Source organism: Pygocentrus nattereri, chromosome 2, assembly GCF_015220715.1.
Source record: "Pygocentrus nattereri isolate fPygNat1 chromosome 2, fPygNat1.pri, whole genome shotgun sequence".
In the NCBI taxonomy this organism is placed as follows: domain Eukaryota; kingdom Metazoa; phylum Chordata; class Actinopteri; order Characiformes; family Serrasalmidae; genus Pygocentrus; species Pygocentrus nattereri.
In genome coordinates, this window is record NC_051212.1 from 452,489 (window position 1) to 472,465 (window position 19,977).

Sequence of the window (19,977 nt, forward strand, 5' to 3'; positions counted from 1 at the left end):
TACTGCTACTGAGAGCTGATTGGTTAGCATTACTGCTACTGAGAGCTGATTGGTTAGCGTTACTGCTACTGAGAACTGATTGGTTAGTGTTACTGCTACTGAGAGATGATTGGTTAGCGTTACTGCTACTGAGAGCTGATTGGTTAGTGTTACTGCTACTGAGAGCTGATTGGTTAGTGTTACTGCTACCATGTCCTGTCATTTTCTCTATAATGAACCATTTCATGCCAGAAGAGTCTGGATGACTTTGTTTACATCTTATGTCACATAATTTCTTCATGGCAAGAATTTTGTAAAGTCAGTGGAATTTCCCTTCAAAAAAGCACAACTCACAGGTTCAGCTGTTACTCAATAAATAGTGAACTTTATTATGACACTATGGCTTTAATGTACAAGTGCGTTATCATCAATGTTAGAAAAGAAACAACAGAACAATGAAAAAGATGCCGCTGAAACCCGAAGATAATCGATTACATTCGGTCCCCGTCTGAGGACACAGAGGACACACCTGGTCCAGGTAGGTGGGGTGAGGTAATCATTCCTGATTGACAGCGAAAGAGCCCACGTCTCAGAACAGTGCATTAGCGTGAGCGTTCGCACGGGGGCAGAGCTCTCTGGGCTTCATCCGCTGGGGTCCCGGTGGGCATGGAAGCTGATGCCGCTGCTCAGCAGCCCTGCAGCAGTTCACCCTCAGAACGTACTAGTGAGCTTTTAGCGCCACTGGCGGAACAATCGCCAGCTTCTGTTCCGCTGACTTGCTAAGTGACGCTTAGCTCGTCTTTGCTTCGCTAATATGGGCTAAAATCCTCTAAAACGGACACCAGAAATACTTAGTTGTGGATTTTCCTCCTTAAAATCACATCCGAGCAAAAATTCCTGAAATAATTCACAGGCTAGTGTTCCATGTATTGCTAAACGTTTAGCTAGCATTCACCCGGAACGCGGCGCCTCCGCTGTCGCGCTGCTGCGTTTACATCTTTGTGTTTCATTACGACGGCCACAGTGTTTGTGTTATGAGATGATGCTAATGCTCTGTTAGCTGTTAGTTTAAAATATCCATGTAAATATGAATGTAGACATGCTAGCAAGCTGGGCCGTTTAATAGCCGCTCCGCTAACTGAGCTGTTGAGCTCTGGCGGCCCGTGGTTTGAGTTAGCGGCTAATCCTCAGAGATAACCACAGACCAGAATTCTAACTACTGCTGAAGAGAAGTGAAGACTAGCGGCCCCGGATTAGCTTAATTAGTCATGTACACACAATTACGGAGATCCTGCTTCCACAAGGCCCGTCCAGGGCATCTGACCACAGCGCGCCCCAGGTGGCTGAGCCTGAAGCCAAAGCTACAGAACGTACACCAGTGCAAGTGTTAGTGCTGCTTCTCCTCCTCAGATGGGCTCCTCCTGGTCCAGGAGCATCTAAAAAGCACCTCCGGAGTCTCGGAGGAACAGTGAGGAACCTCCGTCAGCTGGGTGATCATATTTGGCTTTGTATTTTTGTAACACTTCCGTCACTCTGCAGCCCCAACTACTCAGCAAACGATTGGAAATCATTCAGTTTCAGTATTAGCTTCGTGGCTGTACTGCGTTCGCTGCGCTGCAGTCATTAGAAACCAGATTCGCTGATTCTTACTGTCGTTATTATTATTATTATTATTATTGTGATTATTCTCACTCATAAATAAGCCCATTTCTGGAATGGCACTGAGCCTGTGGCGATTAGAGGGGTCATTTAAACTTCACCAGTTTATTTTACACACGTCCTCTGAATAAAAGCCGTAAGAACAAAACGCCGCGAATGGAAGACGACGCTGCGCCTGTTGTACAACATCGCACTCGCTACTCAGACTCACATCTGTTCACGTTTCATGTTTCTACAAGTTCACATTCGTAGATTTTTTTACGTTTGCATGCTTTGTTGTCATGATGACGCCACATTTGCACAGAGAAGCTAAATGGCGTGAACAGATGCACACTCAGAAAAATAGTTCTGATTTTTCATCTTTTTTATTCAAACTCATCCTCTGTGGAGACTCACCAATAAATTACAGTAAAATACACACCCACCGAATATCCCCTGCCCACCGAGCGTCCACTGGCCGACTGGATATCCCCTGGCCCAGCGAGTATTTGCTGTCCCACCAAACTTGGGCTGCATTACATTTCCCTCACTTCTACAAGAAGCTGTATTAATGCCCTGGATTAAATGAGGGTTAATACAGACTCAACAGTAGAAATTGTTTATTACACTGTCTGTCTGAAGATCAAGACAAACTACTTTGCGCCCTAAACACTGACTCAGCAGGGACCTGGTACAGATTCGTTTAATTACACTTAAATTCAACATGTTTCACCTAAAATCACTTAATTTAATCTAAGTTCATCTTTCAGCAGATTTCACTAAAGCAAACAAGTCAGTGAAAATGGTCGACCACTTGCAGACATTCTGGATTCAGCAGAGTTCCCTCATTCAGACTAGGCCTTAAGGCTTGGCCTTCGGGGCTAGGGCCTGGGAATTAGGTGGGTAAGGTTTAGAAGTCAGGGATTAGGGATTATGGGTTATGCTTGATGGTTTAGGGGTTAACGCATAGGGTTGGTGCTTAGGAATTTAGCCATTATTTTGGAGGAGATGGACTTGGGGTTTGAGGAGCTTGATAAATTATGGTTAGGCTTGAGAAGGCGGGGTTGGAGTTCAGGGGTTAGGAGCTAAGCTTTAAATGTTAGGGCTGAGAGTTTGTTGCTTAGAGCTTTGGGGTTAGTAGTTGGGATTTGGGGTTGAGTTAAGTCTTAAACATTCGATTTTAAGAGTTGAGACTTATGATTTAGGAGTTAAGGTTTGGTAGTTAAGGCCAGAAACTCTTAGGAAATGAGGAACTCTCCCTGTCTATTTAAAAACCAGCCTGGTGGACTTTCGACTTTGGACGCAGAACTCCGTTAATCCACACAGTCGTCCTGTAAGTATGTTTGTATAATAAACTCCTCAGTGGTTGCATGTTTTTCGGTTTATCCGACCATCATCCAACAGTAGCGGCTGCATTGAGTAACTGAGGAATTCCCTTTGAGAGTGTCTCCTTTACCACAGTTCAAACACAGTTTAAACACTGTTTTATTCAGCTAATGAAAGTTTACGCTGTGTTCCCATCAGTGTGGATATGAGGGCTCCCATAGCCACCTTTATTCTGAATTTCACTTTATTAATCATTGAGCAAATTTCAATCTGAAGTGTCTGAGAAAGCAACCTGCTCTTGGCACTCTTCATAGTTGACCATGATGGGCTTAACTGGTCATTTTAAAAAGGCAGTTATACTTCATATTCTGCAGACAGGAGTACTGAGTCTAAGTGGCTGCAGGGAACTCCAGTGTTATCCAGGTGGTCTGGGTTTGATTCACACAGGTAGTGTTCAATTACCACCTTTTTAAAGCCCCAATCAGAAACTGAAACTGCCCAAAGCAGCATTTTACTGGCGCTAGAGAAGGTTGTTGATAGTTGGGTTCCTGGGTGCAAGCCTGGTTTACAGCCCTTCCCTTTTATTAGCGGATCCCTTTCTAGTGTTGTTAACACTCGCTGGTCTACATAAGTGGCTTGTGGGCTGATATTAGCCCCCCTGCACTCAGCTGCCCTTCAGGGCAAAGCACCAGCCATACTGGCCATCATGAAGATGCCAGACCATTGGCGGCGCTGGAGGTGGTGGTGAAGTCCACAGCTGGAGATGGACCAGAGTCTATGGGTGAGGAAACGGTGAGGTCCACTGTAAAGGGGTCTCCAGCAGGCTGCATTGCTGGAGCGTCAGGTAAAACAGCAGCACCAACCAGCGAAGGAGGAGTCTCTAAAGGGTCGGGGTCTATTAGAGGGGGCGGGAACAAGAGAGCTTCAGAATCTATGGGTGAGGACGAGGATGGAGGAGGAAATGATGAAGGATCAGGGTGAAGCCAGTTTAGATCGTTGGCTATATAAATGGGTGAGTCTGTGGGAGGGGGCTGGGCTATGTCATTTAGATGATTACCATCTGGGAGATTGATGGCGCATGAGCCCACCGTGCCACCTGCTGGAATTTCTACAGAGTTTGGATTGAAATTCCCCTCAGTTTGGCTGATGCCAGGCAGGGGGGAGTCCACTGCAGCACTGTCCATCTCAGGCTGTGAGCATGGGGGGGTGTGGTCAATTGAAGGAGGTGGTGGAGTCCCTGTTGTATCTGAGATTAGGGGTGTGATTGCAGGGGTCTCGGAGGGGCCCGGTAAAGAAGGATGAGGTGGGGCCTCGGCAGTATCTCGAATCACTTGAATGGGCTGGGAGAGGCCGTGGACAGTCAGAGGAGGAGTCTCTGCTGCTGTAGATGGAGATGAGATCTCTGATGTATCTGCAGTTAGGACAGAAGCTGCAGAGGGAGGGGTCTGGGAGAGGGTGTGGCCAGACAGTGGAGTGGGCGGGGTCTCTGCGGCTGCAGAGTGAGGGGACGGGACATTGGCGATAAGATCAGGGAGCGAGTCTGTTATGTTGGGGTGAACGGGGCTGGTGCTGAGTGGAGTCGAGGCATTTGGGACTGCGGTGAGTAGAGTGCCCCCTGCTGGTTCTGCCAGTTCTTTCTGCTGCTTCATGACATAGAGCGCAATTGAGTCTGGTTCTCCGTCCGGTGGCATGGACAGGTCGATGGCAGAGGAGGCGGTGGACTCCATGGTGGACACAGCGGTAGCGGCCGCCGCGTGGAGGGGGGTGTCCGTCACCTGCCCGTACTCGCGACTCTGCGCCCGTGGCAGCAGGTGGCGCTGTTCGGCCGGTTTGCGGGGTGGCAGCAGAGGCTGGCGGGTGTAGCTCTCCCCATCGGCCAGCGTCTCAGGCAGCGGCTGGTAGCGCGTCTCGGGCAGCAGCAGGATGCAGATGATGCAGATCAGCGTGCAGCAGGCGAAGATAATGTGGTGTAAGAAGTAGCCTTTCTGATTGTGGAGCTCCATTATCGGAGCCGTTAGCATCCCGAAACCAGCGCTTGCCAACACCAGACCCAAACCTCCGCCCCTACACAACACAGAAACACAGGGGTCAGCACACACAGAACAGGGGTACACTGACTATCTAGAGCTTCAAATATCTGTCTGAAACAAAACTGCAGTAGAATCATGGGTGAGATCTTAGAATGGAAACCGAGTCACTAAAGCAGCTTCTTATAATGTGAAAAAATCAGTTCAGTCTTTTCTCTCAGAGCAGCGCAGAGCTGAGGGCTGTAGCTGCATTTGTTCAGCAGAGTTGATCACTGTGGTTCAGGTTCAGTACTGTATCAGGAGCAGAGGCACGCGTTCACGGTTTAAAACAGGAAAACAGGAGTCCGGATTCAGCACAGCTCCACAGACATCCAGTCTGTGGGCCTGAAGAGATCTCCTGTTCAGAGAGCTGCAGTTCCACAGAGTTAGTAATCAACACCAGCTCTGTGATCCAGCTCCTCTGTTACAAAACCGTTAGTCACATGACTCAGAGTTCAGACCCAGAAACACAGCACAACACGGACTCCTCTTTCTCTCTCTCTCTTTCTCTCTCTCTCTTTCTCTCTCTCTCTCTCTCTCTCTCTCTGTCTCTCTCTCTTTGTCTCTCTCTCTTTCTGTCTCTCTGTCTTGCTCTCTCTCTTTCTTTCTCTCTCTCTCTCTGTCTCTCTCTCTCTCTCTGTCTGTCTGTCTCTCTCTCACTCTGTCTCTCTCTCTCTGTCTCTCTCTGTATTTTCTGTATGTCTCTCTCCCTCTGTTTACCTGATGACAGTGGGGGTGATCTCTGCACAGAAGAAGATGCTCAGGTTGCTGACGGCGTGGGAGGAGAACATGCCAATGATGGAGAACGCCACAGAGAACTTTGACTTCAGTGTGTCTGACTCCTCTGAGAGAGTGAGAGAGAGAGAGAGAGAGAGAGAGAAAGGGAGGGAGGAAGAGAGATAGAGAGAGACAGAAAGGGAGGGAGGGAGAGAGAGAGACAGAAAGGGAGGGAGGGAGAGAGAGAGACAGAAAGGGAGGGAGGGAGAGAGAGAGACAGAAAGGGAGGGAGGGTGGAAGAGAGAGAGACAGAAAGGGAGGGAGGGTGGAAGAGAGAGAGACAGAAAGGGAGGGAGGGTGGAAGAGAGAGAGACAGAAGGGGAGGGAGGAAGCGAGAGAGCCAGACGGGGAGGGAGGAAGAGAGAGAGAGAGACAGAAAGGGAGGGAGAAAGAGAGAGAGACAGAAAGGGAGGGAGGGAGAGAGAGATACAGAAAGGGAGGGAGGGTGGAAGAGAGAGAGACAGAAGAGGAGGGAGGAAGCGAGAGAGCCAGACGGGGAGGGAGGAAGCGAGAGAGCCAGACGGGGAGGGAGGAAGAGAGAGAGAGAGACAGAAAGGGAGGGAGAAAGAGAGAGAGACAGAAAGGGAGGGAGAAAGAGAGAGAGAGACAGAAAGGGAGGGAGGGAGAGAGAGAGACAGAAAGGGAGGGAGGAAGAGAGATAGAATGAAATGGAGGGAGAGAGAGAGAAAGAAACAGAGAGGGCGAGAGAGACAGAAAGGGAGGGAAGAAAAGAGATAGAGAGAGACAGAAGGGGAGGGAGGAAGAGAGAGAGACAGAAGGGGAGGGAGGAAGCGAGAGAGACAGACGGGGAGGGAGGAAGCGAGAGAGCCAGACGGGGAGGGAGGAAGAGAGAGAGAGAGACAGAAAGGGAGGGAGAAAGAGAGAGAGACAGAAAGGGAGGGAGAAAGAGAGAGAGAGACAGAAAGGGAGGGAGGGAGAGAGAGAGACAGAAAGGGAGAGAGGAAGAGAGATAGAATGAAATGGAGGGAGAGAGAGAGAAAGAAACAGAGAGGGCGAGAGAGACAGAAAGGGAGGGAAGAAAAGAGATAGAGAGAGACAGAAGGGGAGGGAGGAAGAGAGAGAGACAGAAGGGGAGGGAGGAAGAGAGAGAGACAGAAGGGGAGGGAGGAAGAGAGAGAGAGAGAGACAAAAAGGGAGGGAGGAAGAGAGATAGAGAGAGACAGAAAGGGAGGAAGAGAGAGAGACAGAAGGGGAGGGAGGAAGAGAGAGAGAGAGAGAGAGACATAAAGGGAGGGAGGAAGAGAGAGAGAAAGGGAGGGGGAAAGAAAGAGAGACAGAGAGGGAGACAGAAAGGGAGAGAGAGAGAGAAAGAAACAAAGGGAGAGAGAGAAACAAAGGAAGGGGGAAAGAAAGAGAGATAGAGAGAGACAGAAAGGGAGGGGGAGGGAGAGAGAAAGAAACAGAAAGGGAGGGAAAGAGAGAGAGACACAGAGAGAGAGAAAGAAACAAAGAGAGGGACAGAGACATAAAGGGAGGGAGGAAGAGAGAGAGAAAGGGAGGGGGAAAGAAAGAGAGAGACAGAGAGGGAGACAAAGGGAGAGAGGGAGACAGAAAGGGAGAGAGAGAGAGAAAGAAACAGAAAGAGAGAGAAACAAAGGAAGGGGGAAAGAAAGAGAGAGAGAGAGAGCCAGAAAGGAAGGTAGACAGTGTGAGAGAGAGAGATACAGGGAGAGAGAGAAAGGGAGGGAGACAGACAGAAAGGGAGGAAGAGAGAGGGAGACAGAGAGAGAAAGGGAGAGAGACCGAAACAGAAAGAGAGGGAGGGACAGATAAAGGGAGAGAAAGAGAGGGAGAGACAGAAAGGAAGAGAGAGAGAGAGAGAGAGAGGGGGAGAGAGAAAGAAAGAGAGACAAACAAAGGGGGAGAGAGAGACAGACAGAAAGGTAGGGAGACAAAGGGAGGAAGAGAGAGGGATACAGAGACAGAAAGGGAGGGGGAGAGAGACAGAAAGGAAGAGAGAGAGAGGGAGAGAGTGTGTGAGAGAGAGAGCGAGAGAGACAGAAAGGGAGAGGGAGAGACAGAGGGAGACAGAAAGAGAAAGAAAGAGAAAGAGAGGAAGAGAGACAAACAGAAAGGGAGGGAGAGAGAGAGACAGAAAGGGAGGGAGAGTGAAAGAGACAGAAAGAGAAAGGGAGGGAGAGGGAGAGAGAGACAGAAAGGGAGGGGAGAGAGAGAGAAAGGGAGGGGGGGAGAATGAGGGGGAGAGAGAGAATGAGGGGGAGAGAGAGAGACAGAAAGGGATGGGGAGAGAGAGAGAGTTACAGGAAGAGTATGATTTATTTAAATATTCCAGAGACTAAAAATTGTTTACATGCATAAATCAAAAGACTGTTTCTGAACAGTCAGAGAGTTTCTGAACAGTCAGAGAGTTTCTGAACAGACAGACAGTTCCTGAACAGTCAGACAGTTTCTGAACAGACAGACAGTTCCTGAACAGTCAGACAGTTTCTGAACAGACAGACAGTTCCTGAACAGTCAGACAGTTTCTGAACAGTCAGAGAGTTTCTGAACAGTCGGACAGTTTCTGAACAGACAGGCAGTTTCTGAACAGACAGACAGTTTCTGAACAGACAGGCAGTTTCTGAACAGACAGACAGTTTCTGAACAGACAGACAGTTTCTGAACAGTCGGACAGTTTCTGAACAGACAGGCAGTTTCTGAACAGACAGACAGTTTCTGAACAGACAGACAGTTTCTGAACAGTCAGAGAGTTTCTGAACAGACAGGCAGTTTCTGAACAGTCAGACAGTTTCTGAACAGACAGACAGTTTCTGAACAGGCAGGCAGTTTCTGAACAGACAGGCAGTTTCTGAACAGACAGACAGTTTCTGAACAGTCAGGCAGTTTCTGAACAGTCAGGCAGTTTCTGAACAGACAGACAGTTTCTGAACAGTCAGACAGTTTCTGAACAGTCAGGCAGTTTCTGAACAGTCAGGCAGTTTCTGAACAGACAGACAGTTTCTGAACAGTCAGACAGTTTCTGAACAGACAGGCAGTTTCTGAACAGACAGGCAGTTTCTGAACAGTCAGACAGTTTCTGAACAGACAGGCAGTTTCTGAACAGTCAGACAGTTTCTGAACACTCAGAGAGTTTCTGAACAGACAGGCAGTTTCTGAACAGACAGGCAGTTTCTGAACAGTCAGACAGTTTCTGAACAGTCGGAGAGTTTCTGAACAGACAGACAGTTTCTGAACAGACAGACAGCTTCTGAACAGTCAGAGAGTTTCTGAACAGACAGGCAGTTTCTGAACAGACAGACAGTTTCTGAACAGACAGGCAGTTTCTGAACAGTCAGACAGTTTCTGAACAGTCAGAGAGTTTCTGAACAGACAGACAGTTTCTGAACAGACAGGCAGTTTCTGAACAGACAGGCAGTTTCTGAACAGTCAGACAGTTTCTGAACAGTCAGAGAGTTTCTGAACAGGCAGGCAGTTTCTGAACAGACAGACAGTTTCTGAACAGACAGGCAGTTTCTGAACAGACAGGCAGTTTCTGAACAGTCAGACAGTTTCTGAACAGACAGGCAGTTTCTGAACAGTCAGACAGTTTCTGAACAGACAGACAGTTTCTGAACAGTCAGACAGTTTCTGAACAGACAGACAGTTTCTGAACAGTCAGACAGTTTCTGAACAGACAGGCAGTTTCTGAACAGACAGACAGTTTCTGAACAGTCAGACAGTTTCTGAACAGACAGACAGTTTCTGAACAGTCAGACAGTTTCTGAACAGACAGGCAGTTTCTGAACAGTCAGAGAGTTTCTGAACAGACAGACAGTTTCTGAACAGTCAGAGAGTTTCTGAACAGACAGACAGTTTCTGAACAGACAGGCAGTTTCTGAACAGTCAGACAGTTTCTGAACACTCAGAGAGTTTCTGAACAGACAGGCAGTTTCTGAACAGACAGACAGTTTCTGAACAGTCAGACAGTTTCTGAACAGACAGACAGTTTCTGAACAGTCAGACAGTTTCTGAACAGACAGGCAGTTTCTGAACAGACAGACAGTTTCTGAACAGACAGACAGTTTCTGAACAGTCAGACCGTTTCTGAACAGACAGGCAGTTTCTGAACAGTCAGACAGTTTCTGAACAGTCAGAGAGTTTCTGAACAGTCAGACAGTTTCTGAACAGACAGGCAGTTTCTGAACAGACAGGCAGTTTCTGAACAGACAGACAGTTTCTGAACAGACAGACAGTTTCTGAACAGTCAGACAGTTTCTGAACAGACAGGCAGTTTCTGAACAGACAGGCAGTTTCTGAACAGACAGACAGTTTCTGAACAGTCAGACAGTTTCTGAACAGTCAGACAGTTCCTGAACAGTCAGAGAGTTTCTGAACAGACAGGCAGTTTCTGAACAGAGAGACAGTTTCTGAACAGACAGGCAGTTTCTGAACAGACAGGCAGTTTCTGAACAGACAGACAGCTTCTGAACAGACAGGCAGTTTCTGAACAGACAGGCAGTTTCTGAACAGACAGAGAGTTTCTGAACAGAGAGACAGTTTGTGAACAGTCAGAGAGTTTCTGAACAGAGAGACAGTTTCTGAACAGAGAGACAGTTTCTGAACAGACAGACAGTTTCTGAACAGACAGGCAGTTTCTGAACAGACAGGCAGTTTCTGAACAGTCAGACAGTTTCTGAACAGACAGGCAGTTTCTGAACAGACAGGCAGTTTCTGAACAAACAGGCAGTTTCTGAACAGTCAGAGAGTTCCTGAACAGAGAGACAGTTTCTGAACAGACAGGCAGTTTCTGAACAGACAGACAGTTTCTGAACAGTCAGAGAGTTTCTGAACAGTCAGAGAGTTTCTGAACAGTCAGACAGTTTCTGAACAGACAGACAGTTTCTGAACAGACAGGCAGTTTCTGAACAGCCAGACAGTTTCTGAACAGTCAGACAGTTTCTGAACAGTCAGAGAGTTCCGGAACAGTCAGAGAGTTTCTGAACACTCAGAGAGTTCCTGAACAGTCAGAGAGTTTCTGAACAGTCAGACAGTTTCTGAACAGTCAGAGAGTTTCTGAACAGTCAGACAGTTCCTGAACAGTCAGAGAGTTTCTGAACAGTCAGAGAGTTCCTGAACAGTCAGAGAGTTTCTGAACAGTCAAACAGTTCCTGAACAGTCAGAGAGTTTCTGAACAGACAGGCAGTTTCTGAACAGGCAGGCAGTTTCTGAACAGGCAGGCAGTTTCTGAACAGACAGACAGTTTCTGAACAGACAGACAGTTTCTGAACAGTCAGAGAGTTCCTGAACAGTCAGAGAGTTCCTGAACCGTCAGAGAGTTCCTGAACCGTCAGAGAGTTCCTGAACAGTCAGAGAGTTCCTGAACAGAGAGACAGTTTCTGAACAAACAGGCAGTTTCTGAACAGTCAGAGAGTTTCTGAACAGTCAGAGAGTTCCTGAACAGTCAGAGAGTTTCTGAACAGAGAGACAGTTTCTGAACAAACAGGCAGTTTCTGAACAGTCAGAGAGTTTCTGAACAGTCAGAGAGTTCCTGAACCGTCAGAGAGTTCCTGAACAGTCAGAGAGTTCCTGAACAGAGAGACAGTTTCTGAACAGACAGGCAGTTTCTGAACAGACAGACAGTTTCTGAACAGTCAGAGAGTTTCTGAACAGTCAGAGAGTTTCTGAACAGTCGGACAGTTTCTGAACAGACAGGCAGTTTCTGAACAGACAGACAGTTTCTGAACAGGCAGGCAGTTTCTGAACAGTCAGAGAGTTTCTGAACAGTCAGAGAGTTCCTGAACAGTCAGAGAGTTTCTGAACAGAGAGACAGTTTCTGAACAAACAGGCAGTTTCTGAACAGTCAGAGAGTTTCTGAACAGTCAGAGAGTTCCTGAACCGTCAGAGAGTTCCTGAACAGTCAGAGAGTTCCTGAACAGAGAGACAGTTTCTGAACAGACAGGCAGTTTCTGAACAGACAGACAGTTTCTGAACAGTCAGAGAGTTTCTGAACAGTCAGAGAGTTTCTGAACAGTCGGACAGTTTCTGAACAGACAGGCAGTTTCTGAACAGACAGACAGTTTCTGAACAGGCAGGCAGTTTCTGAACAGGCAGGCAGTTTCTGAACAGACAGACAGTTTCTGAACAGACAGACAGTTTCTGAACAGTCAGAGAGTTCCTGAACAGTCAGACAGTTTCTGAACAGTCAGAGAGTTTCTGAACAGTCAGAGAGTTTCTGAACAGACAGGCAGTTTCTGAACCGACAGAGAGTTTCTGAACAGACAGGCAGTTTCTGAACAGACAGGCAGTTTCTGAACAGTCAGAGAGTTTCTGAACAGTCAGAGAGTTCCTGAACAGTCAGAGAGTTCCTGAACAGTCAGAGAGTTCCTGAACAGTCAGAGAGTTTCTGAACAGACAGGCAGTTTCTGAACAGTCAGACAGTTTCTGAACAGTCAGAGAGTTCCTGAACAGTCAGAGAGTTTCTGAACAGACAGAGAGTTTCTGAACAGTCAGAGAGGAGTTTCTGAACAGTCAGAGAGTTTCTGAACAGTCAGAGAGTTTCTGAACAGTCAGAGAGTTTCTGAACCGACAGACAGTTTCTGAACAGACAGAGAGTTTCTGAACAGTCAGACAGTTTCTGAACAGAGAGACAGTTTCTGAACAGACAGACCGTTTCTGAACAGACAGACCGTTTCTGAACAATCAGACAGTTTCTGAACAGACAGGCAGTTTCTGAACAGAGAGACAGTTTCTGAACAGACAGGCAGTTTCTGAACAGACAGACAGTTTCTGAACAGACAGACAGTTTCTGAACAGTCAGGCAGTTTCTGAACAGTCAGACAGTTTCTGAACAGTCAGACAGTTTCTGAACAGACAGACAGTTTCTGAACAGGCAGGCAATTTCTGAACAGACAGACAGTTTCTGAACAGACAGACAGTTTCTGAACAGACAGGCAGTTTCTGAACAGAGAGACAGTTTCTGAACAGACAGGCAGTTTCTGAACAGACAGGCAGTTTCTGAACAGACAGACATTTTCTGAACAGACAGGCAGTTTCTGAACAGACAGACAGTTTCTGAACAGACAGGCAGTTTATGAACAGACAGACAGTTTCTGAACAGACAGGCAGTTTCTGAACAGACAGACAGTTTCTGAACAGACAGGCAGTTTCTGAACAGACAGACAGTTTCTGAACAGTCAGGCAGTTTCTGAATAGACACACAGTTTCTGAACAGACAGACAGTTTCTGAATAGACACACAGTTTCTGAACAGACAGACAGTTTCTGAACAAACAGGCAGTTTCTGAACAGTCAGAGAGTTTCTGAACAGTCAGACAGTTTCTGAACAGACAGACAGTTTCTGAACAGACAGGCAGTTTCTGAACAGTCAGACAGTTTCTGAACAGACAGACAGTTTCTGAACAGTCAGACATTTTCTGAACAGACAGGCAGTTTCTGAACAGACAGACAGTTTCTGAACAGACAGGCAGTTTCTGAACAGACAGACAGTTTCTGAACAGACAGGCAGTTTCTGAACAGTCAGACAGTTTCTGAACAGTCAGACAGTTTCTGAACAGACAGACAGTTTCTGAACAGTCAGGCAGTTTCTGAATAGACACACAGTTTCTGAACAGACAGACAGTTTCTGAACAGACAGACAGTTTCTGAACAAACAGGCAGTTTCTGAACAGTCAGAGAGTTTCTGAACAGTCAGACAGTTTCTGAACAGTCAGAGAGTTTCTGAACAGTCAGACAGTTTCTGAACAGACAGACAGTTTCTGAACAGACAGGCAGTTTCTGAACAGTCAGACAGTTTCTGAACAGACAGACAGTTTCTGAACAGTCAGACATTTTCTGAACAGACAGGCAGTTTCTGAACAGACAGACAGTTTCTGAACAGACAGACAGTTTCTGAACAGTCAGACAGTTTCTGAACAGACAGACAGTTTCTGAACAGTCAGGCAGTTTCTGAACAGACACACAGTTTCTGAATAGACACACAGTTTCTGAACAGACAGACAGTTTCTGAACAGACAGACAGTTTCTGAATAGACACACAGTTTCTGAACAGACAGTTTCTGAACAGACAGGCAGTTTCTGAATAGACACACAGTTTCTGAACAGACAGACAGTTTCTGAACAGACAGGCAGTTTCTGAACAGACAGACAGTTTCTGAACAGACAGGCAGTTTCTGAACAGTCAGACAGTTTCTGAACAGACAGACAGTTCCTGAACAGTCAGAGAGTTTCTGAACAGACAGGCAGTTTCTGAACAGACAGGCAGTTTCTGAACAGACAGACAGTTCCTGAACAGTCAGAGAGTTTCTGAACAGAGAGACAGTTTCTGAACAGACAGGCAGTTTCTGAATAGACACACAGTTTCTGAACAGTCAGACAGTTTCTGAACAGAGAGACCGTTTCTGAACAGACAGACCGTTTCTGAACAGACAGACCGTTTCTGAACAGTCAGACAGTTTCTGAACAGACAGACAGTTTCTGAACAGTCAGGCAGTTTCTGAATAGACACACAGTTTCTGAACAGACAGACAGTTTCTGAACAGACAGACAGTTTCTGAACAAACAGGCAGTTTCTGAACAGTCAGAGAGTTTCTGAACAGTCAGACAGTTTCTGAACAGTCAGAGAGTTTCTGAACAGTCAGACAGTTTCTGAACAGACAGACAGTTTCTGAACAGACAGGCAGTTTCTGAACAGTCAGACAGTTTCTGAACAGACAGACAGTTTCTGAACAGTCAGACATTTTCTGAACAGACAGGCAGTTTCTGAACAGACAGACAGTTTCTGAACAGACAGACAGTTTCTGAACAGTCAGACAGTTTCTGAACAGACAGACAGTTTCTGAACAGTCAGGCAGTTTCTGAACAGACACACAGTTTCTGAATAGACACACAGTTTCTGAACAGACAGACAGTTTCTGAACAGACAGACAGTTTCTGAATAGACACACAGTTTCTGAACAGACAGTTTCTGAACAGACAGACAGTTTCTGAATAGACACACAGTTTCTGAACAGACAGACAGTTTCTGAACAGACAGACAGTTTCTGAACAGACAGGCAGTTTCTGAACAGACAGACAGTTTCTGAACAGACAGGCAGTTTCTGAACAGTCAGACAGTTTCTGAACAGACAGACAGTTCCTGAACAGTCAGAGAGTTTCTGAACAGACAGGCAGTTTCTGAACAGACAGGCAGTTTCTGAACAGACAGACAGTTCCTGAACAGTCAGAGAGTTTCTGAACAGAGAGACAGTTTCTGAACAGACAGGCAGTTTCTGAACAGACAGACAGTTTCTGAACAGACAGGCAGTTTCTGAACAGACAGGCAGTTTCTGAACAGACAGACCGTTTCTGAACAGAGAGACCGTTTCTGAACAGACAGACCGTTTCTGAACAGACAGACCTTTTCTGAACAGACAGGCAGTTTCTGAACAGACAGACCGTTTCTGAACAGAGAGACAGTTTCTGAACAGACAGACCGTTTCTGAACAGACAGACCGTTTCTGAACAGACAGACAGTTTCTGAACAGACAGAGAGTTTCTGAACAGACAGGCAGTTTCTGAACAGACAGACCGTTTCTGAACAGAGAGACAGTTTCTGAACAGACAGACCGTTTCTGAACAGACAGACCGTTTCTGAACAGACAGACAGTTTCTGAACAGACAGGCAGTTCCTGAACAGTCAGACAGTTTCTGAACAGAGAGACAGTTTCTGAACAGACAGACCATTTCTGAAGAGACAGACCGTTTCTGAACAGACAGACCGTTTCTGAACAGAGAGACAGTTTCTGAACAGACAGGCAGTTTCTGAACAGTCAGAGAGTTTCTGAACAGTCAGACAGTTTCTGAACAGACAGACAGTTTCTGAACAGACAGACAGTTTCTGAACAGACAGGCAGTTTCTGAACAGACAGGCAGTTTCTGAACAGTCAGGCAGTTTCTGAACAGACAGACAGTTTCTGAACAGACAGACAGTTTCTGAACAGTCAGGCAGTTTCTGAACAGACACACAGTTTCTGAACAGACAGACAGTTTCTGAACAGACACACAGTTTCTGAACAGACAGACAGTTTCTGAACAAACAGGCAGTTTCTGAACAGTCAGAGAGTTTCTGAACAGTCAGACAGTTTCTGAACAGACAGACAGTTTCTGAACAGACAGGCAGTTTCTGAACAGTCAGACAGTTTCTGAACAGACAGACAGTTTCTGAACAGTCAGACATTTTCTGAACAGACAGGCAGTTTCTGAACAGACAGACAGTTTCTGAACAGACAGACAGTTTCTGAACAGACAGGCAGTTTCTGAACAGTCAGACAGTTTCTGAACAGTCAGACAGTTTCTGAACAGACAGACAGTTTCTGAACAGTCAGGCAGTTTCTGAATAGACACACAGTTTCTGAACAGACAGACAGTTTCTGAACAGACACACAGTTTCTGAACAGACAGACAGTTTCTGAACAGACAGACAGTTTCTGAACAAACAGGCAGTTTCTGAACAGTCAGAGAGTTTCTGAACAGTCAGACAGTTTCTGAACAGTCAGGCAGTTTCTGAACAGTCAGACAGTTTCTGAACAGTCAGGCAGTTTCTGAACAGTCAGACAGTTTCTGAACAGACAGACAGTTTCTGAACAGTCAGACAGTTTCTGAACAGACAGACAGTTTCTGAACAGTCAGGCAGTTTCTGAACAGACAGAGAGTTTCTGAACAGACAGAGAGTTTCTGAGCAGTCATAGAGTTTCTGAACAGTCAGAGAGTTTCTGAACAGTCAGAGAGTTTCTGAACAGTCAGAGAGTTTCTGAACAGACAGGCAGTTTCTGAACAGAGAGACAGTTTCTGAACAGACAGGCAGTTTCTGAACAGAGAGACAGTTTCTGAACAGACAGGCAGTTTCTGAACAGACAGAGAGTTTCTGAACAGACAGACAGTTTCTGAACAGACAGGCAGTTTCTGAACAGACAGACAGTTTCTGAACAAACAGGCAGTTTCTGAACAGTCAGACAGCTTCTGAACAGACAGACAGTTTCTGAACAGACAGACAGTTTCTGAACAGACACACAGTTTCTGAACAGACAGACAGTTTCTGAACAAACAGGCAGTTTCTGAACAGTCAGACAGCTTCTGAACAGACAGACAGTTTCTGAACAGTCAGACATTTTCTGAACAGACAGGCAGTTTCTGAACAGACAGACAGTTTCTGAACATACAGGCAGTTTCTGAACAGACAGACAGTTTCTGAACAGACAGACAGTTTCTGAACAGTCAGACAGTTTCTGAACAGTCAGGCAGTTTCTGAACAGACAGACAGTTTCTGAACAGACAGACAGTTTCTGAACAGACAGGCAGTTTCTGAACAGACAGGCAGTTTCTGAACAGACAGACAGTTTCTGAACAGTCATAGAGTTTCTGAACAGACAGAGAGTTTCTGAACAGACAGGCAGTTTCTGAACAGACAGACAGTTTCTGAACAGTCATAGAGTTTCTGAACAGACAGACAGTTTCTGAACAGACAGACAGTTTCTGAACAGACAGGCAGTTTCTGAACAGACAGACAGTTTCTGAACAGACAGGCAGTTTCTGAACAGACAGACAGTTTCTGAACAGTCAGACAGTTTCTGAACAGACAGGCAGTTTCTGAACAGACAGACAGTTTCTGAACAGTCAGACAGTTTCTGAACAGTCAGGCAGTTTCTGAACAGACACACAGTTTCTGAACAGACAGACAGTTTCTGAACAGACAGGCAGTTTCTGAACAGACAGACAGTTTCTGAACAGACAGACAGTTTCTGAACAGACAGAGAGTTTCTGAACAGTCATAGAGTTTCTGAACAGACAGAGAGTTTCTGAACAGTCAGGCAGTTTCTGAACAGTCAGAGAGTTTCTGAACAGTCAGAGAGTTTCTGAACAGACAGGCAGTTTCTGAACAGACAGGCAGTTTCTGAACAGAGAGACAGTTTCTGAACAGACAGGCAGTTTCTGAACAGAGAGACAGTTTCTGAACAGACAGGCAGTTTCTGAACAGACAGAGAGTTTCTGAACAGTCAGAGAGTTCCTGAACAGTCAGAGAGTTCCTGAACAGTCCGAGAGTTTCTGAACAGTCAGACAGTTTCTGAACAGTCAGACAGTTTCTGAACAGACAGGCAGTTTCTGAACAGTCAGAGAGTTCCTGAACAGTCAGAGTTTCTGAACAGTCAGACAGTTTCTGAACAGACAGACAGTTTCTGAACAGACAGACAGTTTCTGAACAGACAGGCAGTTTCTGAACAGTCAGAGAGTTTCTGAACAGACAGACAGTTTCTGAACAGACAGGCAGTTTCTGAACAGTCAGGCAGTTTCTGAACAGTCAGACAGTTTCTGAACAGTCAGACAGTTTCTGAACAGTCAGACAGTTTCTGAACAGACAGGCAGTTTCTGAACAGTCAGACAGTTTCTGAACAGACAGGCAGTTTCTGAACAGACAGAGAGTTTCTGAACAGACAGAGAGTTTCTGAACAGTCAGACAGTTTCTGAACAGTCAGACAGTTTCCTAACAGACAGGCAGTTTCTGAACAGTCAGACAGTTTCTGAAAAGACAGACAGTTTCTGAACAGACAGAGAGTTTCTGAACAGTCAGACAGTTTCTGAACAGACAGGCAGTTTCTGAACAGACAGAGAGATTCTGAACAGTCAGACAGCTTCTGAACAGACAGGCAGTTTCTGAACAGTCAGAGAGTTTCTGAACAGACAGACAGTTTCTGAACAGACAGGCAGTTTCTGAACAGTCAGAGAGTTTCTGAACAGACAGACAGTTTCTGAACAGTCAGAGAGTTTCTGAACAGTCAGACAGTTTCTGAACAGTCAGACAGTTTCTGAACAGACATGCAGTTTCTGAACAGTCAGACAGTTTCTGAACCGTCAGGCAGTTTCTGAACAGTCAGGCAGTTTCTGAACAGACAGGCAGTTTCTGAACCGTCAGAGAGTTTCTGAACAGTCAGACAGTTTCTGAACCGTCAGGCAGTTTCTGAACAGACATGCAGTTTCTGAACAGGTTCGGATCGCTGAGAGCAGCAGGTTCGAACGACCGAGAGCAGCAGTTCCAGATCATAGAGAGATGCAGGTTAAGACCACCGAGAGCAGCAGGTTCGGATCGCTGAGAGCAGCAGGTTCGGACCACGGAGAGCAGCAGTTTCGGATCATAGAGAGCTGCAGGTTCGGATCGCCAAGAGCAGCAGGTTCGGACCACCGAGAGCAGCAGGTTTGGACCGCCGACAGCAGCAGGTTTGTGTATATTTGAATAGACCATCATATTCAGACAAAGCCGTACGAAACGCTCCATCTGACCGTCATCAATAAAGCTGATTCCCTCAGAATAACCGAGTACTGTGCAAACATGCTGAGACACTGAACAGCACTGCTAACACTGAGCACTGAGGCTAAAGCAGGCACTGATATTCACAATAGGACAGTTCGGTCTCTCTACAGCCTGATTTACAGAAAAATCACTGTATTAATGTTTTGTTCGATATTCTATCAGAGTAGTCTCATATACAGACTTTGGTAGGAAATGTGGTTTCTCCTCCGTTTTGTTGGCCTGTGAGTCTCTACTCGTATTGGGGAAGCGGTTGTGATTGTGTGTTTATAAACAGTCTATAATCCCTCAGTGTATCCTGGTGGGAATCTGCCAAGGCGGAATGTTTAAAGTGAGCAACAGCTTTGTATCCAACAGTGACAGAGTCAGTAGCTCTTCTCTGAGTGATCAGATTCTCCTTCGCTGAGTTTGTTCATTAGTGCTGCAGCTACACTCAAGTCCTAAACCTCATCCACAGTCTGCTCCACCTCACTGATCGACTGTATCTGGGTAAAAGGAAAATTGATTTTTCACGAATCTGAGGCAAGACTGTGATGACTTGGGCATTTAGCATCATGCTGATTGGTGGGGTGTAAATTTCCATGACTCACTAACCTCTAAACCTAAAGAAGCAACTTCAGACATAAACATAAACATTTAACTGAATAAACATAAGTGTGGAAAACTGACGCTCCAGGGATGATGGTGGTTTGGAGAACTGTTCTGGTTAGATCCTCTTGTGGGGGTCAGTTTCATTAGAACTGCTGGACACTTGACAGAATAAGTTCATTAGTCCTCTCAGAATGAAGCAGGAAACTCGCAGGAGCTGCACTGATACTGTGGATTCTCCCAGAGGAGCAGCCTGAACATCGCGAGTTAACGTTTAGCGCTGGAG

General features: G+C 46.2%; 1 protein-coding gene across 1 annotated transcript in view; it reads right to left on the reverse strand.

The window, feature by feature from the left end:
• Positions 1-344: 344 nt before the first annotated feature.
• slc22a23 (solute carrier family 22 member 23) overlaps positions 345-19,977 on the reverse strand; it is an 87,917-nt gene continuing 68,284 nt past the window's right edge. Inside the window, exons 9-10 of the mRNA XM_037532167.1 lie at positions 5,730-5,853; positions 345-5,007 (exon numbers count right to left, since the gene is read on the reverse strand). Of these exons, the coding sequence (XP_037388064.1) occupies positions 3,648-5,007; positions 5,730-5,853 (1,484 nt within the window). The 3' untranslated portion in view covers positions 345-3,647. The remainder of the gene's footprint in view (positions 5,008-5,729; positions 5,854-19,977) is intronic.